Below are 12,613 nucleotides of genomic sequence, written 5' to 3'. Positions count from 1 at the left end.
TAAGTGGGATGGATCTTGCAGAAGCTAAATAGTCCTTCAAGATGTGGTGGTTGAATTTCCTTCAGTGTCTATATATAGATGCTATTTTAGGCTGGTATCCATGTTCAGCTCACAAGAGAGTGCTCTACTGGTGAGGAAGCACCGTAAGGTGAATTGACAATCCTAAGGGTTTGCTAAGCTGCTCCAACTCAGAGTTACTGTAAATTGTGTGCATGGTGTGTCCATTTCTTATGATCAAAGTTATTGAGAACCAGGATGATGCATTGGCAGCCGAAGTGGATAGCGCACTTTGGGCCCTTTTCCTTGCCAGAAAGTGGATTGTATTTGGATGCCTGTTTATCCTCTTCCCAAACCTCCTAATCTTCTACAGAGCCTCTCTCTTATTCTTGCATGTAAGAGGGTTCTTTATGTGTGTGTTGGTAGGCTCACGTTCTTCAGAATACTCCTTGGGGCGTTTTCCAGGAACCAATCCCAATAGTCCTCTATGCAAAGGCTGCAAAAGTAGGTAGCAGGTTTCTGTTAGAGAAGTCAATGAAATCACCAAGCTAGAGCCTGTTCTGAGTTTTTCACTCTATTTAAGCTGTGCTATGGGTCTTCTGGGAAATCTCTCTTCTGACTGTCACCTGGAGTTTGTGCCAAACCCTCACTGCAGAGATAGTCTGTTACACCCAGTTGATAAAATAGTGGTAGTGTTTGAAGGACTCTGAAGCTTAGTACAGGTGTCTTTCTGTAAGCTACTACCAGGAGTCTTCTGGTCTCTGGAAGCTGTTCAAAAAGGGGAAAAAACTCCAAGCTGCTCAAAAGAAGAAAAGATATTTCTTAGCACAAGCTGGTCTTTGACAACATACAGCTCAGGTATAAGTTTGTCTGTTGTTCATCTACTGTTCTTCAGAGTTGTTCTAACAATAAATGGTTGAGAATTAAAATGGCAGTGAATGCATTCTGCCTTTAATGTTAATTAATAGAGCATGGGGAAAGGGAGAGTATGAATACAACTTCTAAAAGTACTCTTAGTATGTCTTTACATTGGAAGAAAAAAATTATTTTTTTTAATCTGCCAGTGCTCAGATGAGTAATGAAGTGGACTCCTGAAGGTAGGAATTCAGGTGCATTATGAAATAGGATATTGATGGCTTCTGATAGAGTGAAATCTCCCTTCACAAATTATATACTGGCCATGGGTAGCTTTTATCTTGCATCTGTCAAGTAGCTTGAGATGTTTGTGCATCTTCTATTATGAATATGTTTTAATGAATATTTCCTTCTTTTGTGATTGTTTTCAGCATCTAGTAAATCTTTTTGCTCGCTTGGCCACTGACAACATCGGGTACATAGACTGGGATCCTTATGTACCAAAGGTAATATTTCTCATTTTATGAAATGGTTGTCTATTTTGAGATAAGTCTGCAGTGTTACTATGCTAAGAAAAAATCATATTTTGTGTATGGATCTTACACTGCCATGGCCCAATTTTTCAAATTAGGTGTATTCATTTGAAGACCTAAGTTTAACTTCAAAAATGTGAGCCATCCTTTTCTAACAGGCAGCACTGGAAGTTGTTACTGTCATCACCGGACTCCAAAACGAAGCAACAACACACTGAAGTAAATAAGTGCTCTCTGATTGTATAACTAATCCCATGTTCTTGTGGAAGTGGCTCTTAATGATATTCTTTAGATAAATAGTATATATGAGCCTTTGAATCTTTCAGCTTATGAACTTTTTTACATATGTTTGTGGCAGTTATATTGTTTAAAAAAACCACCAAGCATCTTTTGATTAGAAAATTAATTTATGCCAGTATTTTTTTTCCAGATATTTACCAGAATTTTGAGGAGTTTAAATCTTCCAGTGGGAAGCAATCAAGTTGTTGTTCCGAGATTTTTAACAAATGCTTATGATGTAGGACATGCGGTAATGTGGATCACTGCCATGATGGTTAGTATTTCATAAAGTGAAACAAAACCTAATGCAAAGCTTTAAGCAAGTATGTATTTAATATTTGTTCTGTTTGGCTCACTGTAGAAGCATGGTTTTAGGCTATCTTTTGCTGAAGTTTTGTGTTAAACTGCATTGTTTCACTGTCAGGTGGAATGTGGGTGAAAAGGTTTATTTCCCAGCTGCTGTCTGTGGCATTCTGGAAGGGAGTAGCCAGCTGTAAAGTGCCACTGTGGATACGCACTTGGGACCTGCTGAACAATTGAATCCCTCTTTTAGGGTGAACCTCGTCGGATTAAATGGAGAAAGCTTGCTGAGGGTGGGGAAGGGAGGGAATTTGATTTGATGTGATTTGATGCTTTGAGGTATTGCTGTGTTTAGTGAGTATGCTCACTTATACCTTGTACTGCTGTGTTACATGTTCATTTTAACTCCGTGTAATAAAATTCTGTTATTTTTTTTATTATTTTTTATTTTACAGGGTGGACCAAGTAAACTAGTGCAGAAGCACTTGTCTGGATTGTTCAATAGCATTGCATCTTTTTACCATCCTTCAAATAATGGGCGCTGGCTGGTGAGGTTTTTTGCATGTCAAGAGAATAACTTTGGCTGTCGTTTCAATGGTCAAACCTGTCAAATCAAACTTTGATAGATGCCCTGTGTGCTCCAACAGCCAGATTGTCTGATTGCTGTATAATGTTTTGAGGCTTTAATTTTCAAGATACATGATTGTACTGTCATTCAAATCATACTTTCATTCTGCAGTTTTGACCACACCTCATCGGAGTATTCTTCAAACATCTAACACAAGTGCAGTTTAGAAGTCCAAAACTAGGTATCCAATTCCTATATAGCTAGGAAAAAGGAGTCAGCACTTCAAAGGAGGGTGATAAACCACCACCTCAGTATTCCTTGTGTGACTTAGCTTTTGTATTACTGACCTACTGGCTCCAAGTTAGCGAAATCTAGCTTTGAGTATACCGAAGCCAAAAAGATTTTTTAATGCATAACTTTTTGATGGTGGGGCTTGGAGTCTTCTGCTAGAGAATGTAAGAATCTCCCTGTGATAGCTGGTGGAAAGTACAGATTAAAATAGCATGACTGGTTAAAGCAGTGCCAAAGGAGGTGACTTGTTCTAGAATAGGATATTTGTTTATGTGTGAATGTGCAGAGAATGCTCTCAAAGATGTCTTTAATTACTGCGAAGTAATCTTAATTCTTCACTATATCCTTTGTATGTTTTGTTTTCATGGTTTGTTTTTTTTTTTTTAATCTTAAGGTTTAGTGCTGGCAGCATAATTGCTATTTTGGTAACCGAAGTTTAATGACAATTTGTAAACATCTTCTGAATTTTCTTTTATTGCAGTTGTGTAATTTCAAGTTATTGGCTTATTAGTTGTCTATTGTATGCTTAGCGACTCATATTCTGCTACTGCCAATTAACTGAATAGCATTTCTTGTATTCAACAGAACAAACTGATGAAACTCCTTCAGAGGTTACCCAGTGGTGTTGTCAGAAGGCTGCATCGTGAGCGCTACAAGAAAACGACATGGTTAACTCCTGTGCCTGATAGTCATAAACTTACTGATCAAGATGTTACAGACTTTGTAGAATGCATTATTCAACCTGTTCTTCTGGCTATGTTTAGTAAAACTGGAAGCCTGGAGGCTGCCCAGGCTCTGCAGAACCTTGCACTGATGCGTCCTGAATTAGTAATTCCACCTGTACTTGAGAAGTAAGTTCTGCAGAAACATTGCAACTTCCCTGTTCCCAACAAATAAGTAGCAAAGCAGTCATATTAATTGATAAACAATTTCCTTGCTGCAAACAAGTGCTTACAGTGGGAGGGGCTGCTAATACACGCTCCCCCTGAGTCAAGACAGGGAGTGAGGGGGCACTTAAGTTTTTATTTGGTTTGGTTTGGTTTTTTTAAACATCTGGCAAATAGAATAGTTCTGGAAGCTGTTCGTAGCTTGTGCAAGATAGAGTAGTCCTCAGGTCGTTTGCATTTCTGTTAGCATTTTGTATAAGATAGTGGGTGGAACAGTTGAAAAAGCAACTTGGAGGCACCTTGTACTTTTCCACTAGGTTTCAATTGAGCCAGATATAAATGATGGCACTGTGGGTTTATGTAGTAATAAGCATAAATGCTGTATTTGTTTTGTGTCTGAGTATGTTACAGTTACAGATTGTTTAAAATCACTGTCATTGCTTCTGACTTCATAAGTGAATCACTGAAGTATGTGCTATTGTAAAATACTTAGTCTGTACTATTACTAATGCCTTGGTGCCTAAAATTCCAAAAGAAAAATGTAACTCCTTCCTGCCCCAATGAAAAGCTTTGTTCTTTGCCCCTATCCATGTTCCTCCTCCTATGCAGACTTTTGTACCTGAACAACTCGTATTGTAAAAACAGTGAAGTGAGTTTGTCTTGAAGAGCCCTTCCTGAATTCCATACCTTACTGACTCAACTGTTTGTAAAAACTTCATAAATCTGCTCTTATATAAAAACATTTCAAGCATAACAGTTGTAAGAAGGACAGCAATGCAGGCCTATATTGGGTATGACTGCTTTTTCTGTTTTGAGAGCAGACTGAATGTCTGCTCTGCTCTGTAGTTCAAGCTATCACTGGTCTGTTTGCCTTGGCTGCAGTTCTGAATTCATTTTGTTCAGTAGATGTAGATAGATCCTTTGTGCTTTGGATGACGTAGAGCAGGGGTAGCACTATGACTCTTGCTTGAGCTGTAGGTTGTTGATTACAGCAGGAACTGTTAGCAGTTTGGTAAAAGTACTTAGTGTAAGAAAAGCATTTCAAAATTATGGTAACTTAGGGGTTTTTATTAAAGAGGTATGGACTTTAATGCAACATTAAGTACTGTATCCCTTCTCTATCTAGAGGCAGTCAAGGCAAGATCTCACACTTGCCACAAGAACCTTACACTTTGAAGTATACAGCTTGCTTTTGCTTAAAGCTCAAACATAAAAATCATCATAGCTTTGAACGTAGGAGCCCATGTAGCTGTTAATTCCTGTGCTGCAACTGCTAACAAATTATTTAATCCTGAATTTGTTGTAAATAGGACTGACCAAATGAAAGGAACATTTTCTAAAAGAGCAGTGTTAATAAGCTCATTGGAAAAAGATGAGAAAAAACTGTTGGAACCATTTATTAGCTTGAATTTTTCTTGCAGAAATTGTGTAGCCTTGCTGTAGAAAATAACACATACAATCCACTTTTCATTGAAGACTTTAGAAACATTATTGTTCCTAATATGACTGCTTTTAAACTTTATAGAACGTATCCTGCACTTGAGACATTGACAGAACCTCATCAGCTCACAGCTACTTTAAGCTGTGTAATTGGAGTAGCTCGTAGTCTGGTGTCTGGGGGCAAGTGGTTTCCTGAAGGTCCAACACACATGCTACCTCTACTGATGAGAGCATTGCCTGGAGTAGATCCAAATGACTTCAGTAAATGTATGGTGAGTATATAAATCTTACCTTTTTTTTTTTTAGAAGATAGTTAGCCAACTAGTTCACTCTGATAGCTTTTTTTACATTTGTATGAAAGTGAGTAACTCATCTTTCCAGCAGTTCTTAGCCTGGTTTTGTTCCTGCACAATTTTAGTTGTAAAAAATTAATATTACAAGCCTCTAACTTACGATAGTGCTTTTGGCTTATTCGACAATGCAAAGTGAATCTTTTAACACCAAATTGTGATAATCACTTTACTTGACTTTTTGGGCAGCTCTAAATAAACAAGATAAAATAGATGTTCCAAAGCTCCCAGCAGATATTCCTAGTCTTTTAAGATGAGTAGGAAGACCTTTATCACTAGGTTTTTGTTAAATTAGGTCCTAAAAGCCCACATCTTCTGGAATTCATATTAATTATCTATTCAAACAATGTAAACGTTATAGGGTTTTTGAAACTTTAAAGTTCAGCACAAAATCAGTGTTACTTAGAAAATGGAGGCATGTTTGCAGTGCTGACTATGAAGTTTTATATATGAAATCAGAAATAACTATTGAATCTTTGCAGTGGAAGAATTAGGCTCTGGAATTTTTTTAATGTAATGATTTGCTTTAGCTCCTATACCTTAATTGCAAAAACCTTTTAATTTGTAGAATACAGTAACACTTACTAAAGAGCTGTTTGCAACTCTTGACAGATTACATTCCAGTTCATTGCAACATTTTCTACTTTGGTGCCTTTAGTAGATTGTTCATCTGTATTGCAAGAACGAGATGATCTTTCAGAGGTAAGAGTGCTTTGCAGTTATAAAAACAAAATTAGCCTAGTTTTCAGTTTAATTTCTAGCAACGTAGTAATTTCTTTAGAACTGTAACAGATTTGCTGCTGTCTCTCGTGTGCGTAACTGTGTTAAAGAAAAATGCAACAAAAACCTCGAAGACGTGGCTCACGTTTGCTTCTGGTCAGTGTTGTAGCACTGACATCAGCGTGCAAAGTGGCCACGTATTCTTACAATTGCTTCCCAGTCATAGGTTGTCACATAAATAATTTTTTAAATTCAAACACTAATATTTTTATGTCAAAACTTAGCTGCGCAAGGCCCTGTGTAGTGTGATTTGATTCTGAGCTTGCCCTGCTTTGAGTAGGAGGTTGGATTACATGATCTCCAGCAGTCCCTTGCCATCTAAATTTTTCTGAGTCTAATAAAATAGCAGCTTTGTTACCATTAAATTTTGGAAACTTCCTGTCACCATAAAACATTAAGGTAACAATAAAGAAAAAAATAAAGCAGATGATGTATATACATCAGTTCTAGTTCAAAACTAGTCTGTCTTAGAATGAGTTAAGAGGTAACTTAATTGATTGGGGGACTCTGGAAAGAGTTTGGTCTCCTCTTGAAAACTTCATAGGTGTTTAAAAAAACCCAAACAAACAAACCCAACCCCCCCCAGCTGTTTGTAGTTATTTTTGAAAAAACTAATGTTCTTTTTCACTTTTCAGGGCTGTTTTCCTCCTGTGGGAAATAATTTCAAAATGCTTGCTCTTCTTTAAAGTGTTCCTGCAGTCATGCTTCTCTTTTCTGATTAAGATTCTACTGTTTTCTCTTCAGATGCTTATTAATCTCTTCCAATCAAGAGATAGTATTGTCATAAGACAGCGAGCCCTCAGCTCCCTTTTCTCCTTTGCTGCCCCTTTGTTATTAGACACAGTCAGCCCACCTGTTTGCTGCTTTGGAGGGCTGTTTGCAGACATCTCAAATTCTAGATCTCCTTGCACTCCATTTCTCTGGCATTGTTCTGAGAAAAAAATACAGGAGAGACTGGGAAATAGCTTTTGTTTCTACTCATCACTAGATTTTTGCTTCTGCTTTTAATACAGGAGTTCAGGCACAAATAGTGAAGCTATGTCTGACATACTACAAATGAGGCAGCAGCAGTGTCCATGATGGTAGTTGCAACTGCTGTGTAAAATGTCTTGTCTGCTGCTAGAGGACTCTTCTTGTAGCTCAGAGAACAGCTAGTAGCTACAGATGGCACAGATTCTGAATGCTCAGCTACTGGAAGATTAATTTCATTGTCCCTGAGCTGCAGCACTCAAAAACTAAGAGCAGTTTGTACGCTGAATGTTTAATGTAAATATGTCAGCAGAGCCAAGTCTGTCACCATAGCTGGCACCCACTGACCCTCTGCTGGAAAGCTGGATCAGTAGTAAGAGCAAAGGTTGTATCCGTAGAGACAGACCCGGTTTCACCCTGAGAGGTTATTTGGCTAGAGATCAAGGCGAGGAAATTGGACAGGACAGTGTAAAGAAAATTTAATAATTGTTTCATGTAGTGTACTTGAGACTGTACAGACTTCGATGCGAAAATGTGCTGTAGTCTATATCGCTTAAAAATTGGAAGTGTTTTTGAAGTAGTTAATATAGAAAATAAAATTTATCTTATGTTTCATTAAGAAAAGCCAACCTTTTGTGCTTCTTTTGCATTGGAAAATTGTAGGTGGAAAGAGAATTGTGCTCTGCAACTGCTGAATTTGAGGATTTTGTACTGCAGTTTATGGATAGGTAAGTAAGCTAAGGATAGCTGAAAGCTTGGGAGCAGCTTTGTAAAACTTGCAAGTTCTGCTTACTAATATTTCACTCATTGTATTTGTGTAGATGTTTTGGACTTATAGAGAGCAGCACACTAGAACAAACCAGAGAGGAGACTGAAACTGAGAAAATGACTCATCTAGAGAGTCTAGTGGAATTAGGTCTCTCTTCTACTTTCAGTACAATCCTTACTCAGTGTTCAAAGGATATATTTAAGGTATGTAGAGCATTGGCTTTTCATGTCTTTGAGAGGCTTAATTTTCTGTTTTGAGTTACTGGTAGTTCATATTCTTCCTTCCTTCACTGCCCTGTTACAAACTTTCACTTTTAACCAAGGAAGAGGAGGGGGCGAATTTTAGGACTTCATGACAGGGTTTTTTTTATGATTATATATACATCAGTACCGAGCTCTCAGGTTCTTGGTGCTCTCTTGCCAACTGATGATAAATGTTAGGAGAAATGATTTTAACAGCGTATTTTATCACTTTATGATTTAGACTGTGGTTTTGATGGCAATGTTAACCCAATTCCCTGCTTTCCTTTTCTCTCCCTCTCTCTACCACTTCTTCAGCTGGGCAAAAGAGCCATGTGGCTAATGGGATCAGGAAAATTACCTGGATTAAAATAAACTCTGAAGGATGGGGATTGAGAATCCATGTTGTTACGTGGACAGATTCTTTCCTTGCGGGTTGGGTTAACACATTTTATTCTGTTTACATTACATTATGTATATATCTGGAGGTGCTAGGTTTTATACATTTTGAGCCATTACGTTGGACATTTTGGTATGATCTTGTCTGGAATCTTTTGGTTATTTTAAGTCTTAACTTAATTCTTTGTTGTCATTAAGTATTTACTTTTTATTTTTCCTGGTGTTTCATTATTAAAGTAATCATATGTAACCTACGCTGTATGTAGTTCAGCTTGCCTTGCAAGTTACTGGATGGTAATAAGCTGCTTTAAAACACTTAAATGGTTAATAAGTTAATTCCCTATTTATTCGTTAACTAATGGGTGTCTTAGCTTTACTTTGTATATGAAACAGCATAGTTTTCCTTTCAGAGGACTGTTGGCTTACTCAGGGAAAACTGTTCTGTGTAGTTCCTCAGGAGCACCACAAGCTTTCGTTAGTCAACAAGATTTATCTGACTTTCTTCCCAAAGCCAACATTTGAGAAGTGTCTCCAGTCTCCAGCTGAAGGCAGTGTCTCGTTGTGCCACCAGTTAAAGCATTCAGTGTGTTTTGTTTATAAACTCTTGGGAGGAGGAGGGGAACATAGACCTTCCTGTAACTGAATTATTTTAGTGATAGTGGATGCTGTCATGTGTTTTCCTGTTACAATGTGTTGCTGTAACAGAGTGGTGCAATAAGAAAGAAGAAAAAAAAGTGAAAAATCTGTAAACAAATTATTTTGACAAACCGTGTGTCATTGCAACTTCAGTAGCAGCCTTTATTCTGGTGAAGGCTGTAGTTGTACAATTAGACATAGGTGTTGCATAAATTGCAAGTCGTGTGTAATGATCTCATTTAGGACTTCTTTCCTAAGCAGTTCCTATTCACATAAGTTTTTAATCCTCCTATTCTATAGCATTGTCAGCTTTTTAAACTGTGATGGTAGTTACATTTTAGTCAGCTTTAGGCATTCTACAGGTCAGTTTTCCTTGTCTCTCTCTTCTGATTTTTTTTTTTTAACATGAATCACAGTTGCAGTCTTCTGTTTTAAAAGAATACCATATTATGTACAAATGCTGCCTTCTGTATAAATCAAACATTTTATGATACCTAGTTTTCTTTTTTTAAAAAAAAGTAACCTCTGTCTTTTTGTACTCATTTTTAGGTTGCCTTGGAGAAGGTTTTTAACTTTGCTGTTTCAAATATATTTGAGACTAGAGTTGCTGGTCGAATGGTTGCCGATATGTGCCGAGCTGCAGTAAAAGTGAGAGAAAATGCTCTGACTTCACTTGATCTTTAGTTTAAAAAAGAAAAAAAGCCAATACTACTACTTTTTCTTCTGCACAATCTTTAATTTTTCATGTAAATACAGGTGGTTCTTAATATTATGCCCTCTTAAAATTGGATGGTCGCATATAGTGATACTTCAAGAGGTTGATTCACAAAGTATTTTTCTTGCATTTATGTTAAATTTGGGTTTGGAGTGTTCAAAAATCATGATGTCAGGTTGACTGTAGAGATGAAATACAATCCTTCTCTCTTTTTCAATAACATTGTATAGAAGTGGTTGTATCAGTGTGAGTGCTGAGTTCCATAAGACGCCTTTTTGAAATTGGTTTATTTATGATGCTGTTTCCAGTGCCGCCCTGAGGAATCCTTGAAGCTATTTGTACCGCATTGCTGCAATGTTATAACTCACCTCACAGTCAGTAAGTTTGTAAGATTTCTAGTGTTACTTGCTTTGTTTTGGGTTGACTTTTGCTAAACATGAAAATAATATTTAAAACTTGTGTGTGTTTTCCACAACTTCATTTCAGCAATGGAAAATTAATTCTGTCCATTATTTAATCTAAAAAAACCCCGAACCAAACCAACAACTATTTATGTGTAATTTCAAGGCAGAAATCTATCAAGCTACAGGAGCATGCCTCTTTTAAAATGTGGTGATTTAAAATGTTTGCAGACACTCGTCAATTTCATGAAAAGCATTCAAGATGTTCAATTGGCTAAAGTAACTTCCAGCTGGACGTGGATGCAGTGTGATTGGAAGGTTGCAATGGAAGAGTTGAGAATAAACTTCTGGGGTGCAGGCATCAGGTTTATGATTTAGCTTGTTTGGAAGACTTGACTGCAGTATTGTTACAGCAGTGCTTATCACTTGTTCCTCTAGATGATGATGTATTACATGATGAAGAACTAGATAAGGAGCTACTTTGGAATCTCCAGCTTTTGTCAGAGGTATTGCAAAGAATGTTGTTCCGGTGCATGTATGTCCTTTAATTCTGTTTAATGCCCCTGAAAGATGAAGAAAACAAACTTCTGCTTTTAAAACAAAGTAAATGTTGTATGAATGACACTGCATAACTTTTTTTTTCTCATCCAAATTTAAATGGGACCTAAGTGGCTGCTGTTTGAAGAAAATTAACATACAGTGTGTATGTGGCATAAAATTAAAGCATTTAGTACAATTACTGAGAGATAAGAGAAAGAAAAGGGATCAGTGCAGGGAAAAACTTAAGATGCTTTTGGTAAAGATAAATCTTTTAAAATTAATATGAATATTGCTAGAAAGTTTTGAACAGGGTCGAGAAGCAATGTATACCACAGTTTTTAGTGTTTCTTAAACTTTTCCTGCAGTAGTCGTAGTTCACGTGCACATTCAGTCTTCAGTTTTAATTCCATGTGACATACAGGATGAAACTTGGTACAGGATCAACTGAGCAGTGTAATCCTCTCTTTAGTCCTCTAGAACAAAATCAGTTATGTTTACTTTTGAAATGTTTGTCTTTTCCTATTAGATCACTCGAGTGGATGGAAAGAAGTTGCTACTGTACAGGGAGCAGCTTGGGAAGATACTGCAGCGAACCCTACATTTAACCTGTAAGCAGGGTTACATTCTGTCTTGTAACCTACTGCACCATCTTCTTCGTTCTGCTACACTTATCTACCCCACAGAGTACTGCAGTGTGCCAGGTGGCTTTGACAAGCCTCTTTCTGAATACTTTCCTATCAAGGCAAGGATTTTCATTTATTTAGGATTAGAGGATTTTACTTTCTTTTTTAAAAAGCAATCATACACTATATTATTTGGTTTTATTTGGAGATTTTTGAACATAGGTAGCAGCAATGGAAAGTGTAATTGAAAGATGCTTTAGGCTTTGAAACATACAGCAAATTGCAAGTTAACAAAGTTATATTGATAATAAACAATGAATACTGACTGTTGTTTTGATTAGTTTTATAGCATGACATATTAGTTTCATGATGTGTGTTTTAGAATGAATGCATGACTACAGTAAGATAATACAAAGCAAAGGTGCCTGCTCATGTTTCTTTATCTTGTAATAAATGATGCATTTAATTGAGACCCAGCTATCACGAAATATGGTGGTATAAACAGTTAAGTTTGGAGTTTAGCAGGAGAATTTTGCTCTTCACTTTACTTGAATATCCAGTCATAGGAAGCATTATTGCACTGGGACAAAGTTAGTCTTTCATCTGCTTTTGTGGATAAGAGCTGCAGTCTTTCCTTGTTGCTCTTCATATAAATACGGTTATCAAATATAACAACTTATGGTGACTGTGTGGAAATAAGAGTACATCAGTGCAAAAAACTGCAAGGAAGGAGATACGGTGTTTTACAGGTAGGCAGAATGACAAATGAACAATGGTTCTGCACTGAGCTTGAGATAAAATGGAAGTGGAAGTGGCAGTATTAAAAATTACTGAAACTGTCAAAAGTAATGTTAGCCTGCTGTTAAGACTTTGAGGTCATTTTATCAGTATTACAGATGAACACTGCAGCAGTTTTCAGCTGGCCTATTTGAATATAAAGTTGCGTTTTGCTGAAAAGTGCTTTTACATAACTTTACAATTACAGATAATCTAATGCTTGTTACTAAAAGCTAGTACAGTTTGCTAAACTGATGGGAAGATC

At 36.9% G+C, this 12,613-nt stretch overlaps 1 protein-coding gene across 1 annotated transcript in view; it reads left to right on the top strand.

The window, feature by feature from the left end:
• The window catches only part of PSME4 (proteasome activator subunit 4), a 69,042-nt gene that overhangs the window by 18,125 nt on the left and 38,304 nt on the right, over nucleotides 1-12,613 (top strand). Inside the window, exons 7-18 of the mRNA XM_040612228.1 lie at nucleotides 1,284-1,358; nucleotides 1,816-1,938; nucleotides 2,420-2,512; nucleotides 3,409-3,674; nucleotides 5,236-5,422; nucleotides 6,113-6,202; nucleotides 7,913-7,977; nucleotides 8,071-8,221; nucleotides 9,842-9,940; nucleotides 10,316-10,385; nucleotides 10,847-10,914; nucleotides 11,475-11,690. Of these exons, the coding sequence (XP_040468162.1) occupies nucleotides 1,284-1,358; nucleotides 1,816-1,938; nucleotides 2,420-2,512; nucleotides 3,409-3,674; nucleotides 5,236-5,422; nucleotides 6,113-6,202; nucleotides 7,913-7,977; nucleotides 8,071-8,221; nucleotides 9,842-9,940; nucleotides 10,316-10,385; nucleotides 10,847-10,914; nucleotides 11,475-11,690 (1,503 nt within the window). The remainder of the gene's footprint in view (nucleotides 1-1,283; nucleotides 1,359-1,815; nucleotides 1,939-2,419; nucleotides 2,513-3,408; nucleotides 3,675-5,235; nucleotides 5,423-6,112; nucleotides 6,203-7,912; nucleotides 7,978-8,070; nucleotides 8,222-9,841; nucleotides 9,941-10,315; nucleotides 10,386-10,846; nucleotides 10,915-11,474; nucleotides 11,691-12,613) is intronic.

This window comes from Falco naumanni, chromosome 12 (assembly GCF_017639655.2).
Source record: "Falco naumanni isolate bFalNau1 chromosome 12, bFalNau1.pat, whole genome shotgun sequence".
Taxonomy (NCBI): domain Eukaryota; kingdom Metazoa; phylum Chordata; class Aves; order Falconiformes; family Falconidae; genus Falco; species Falco naumanni.
Note: the sequence above shows the minus strand (reverse complement) of the source record. Positions and strands in the feature narration are given on the sequence as shown.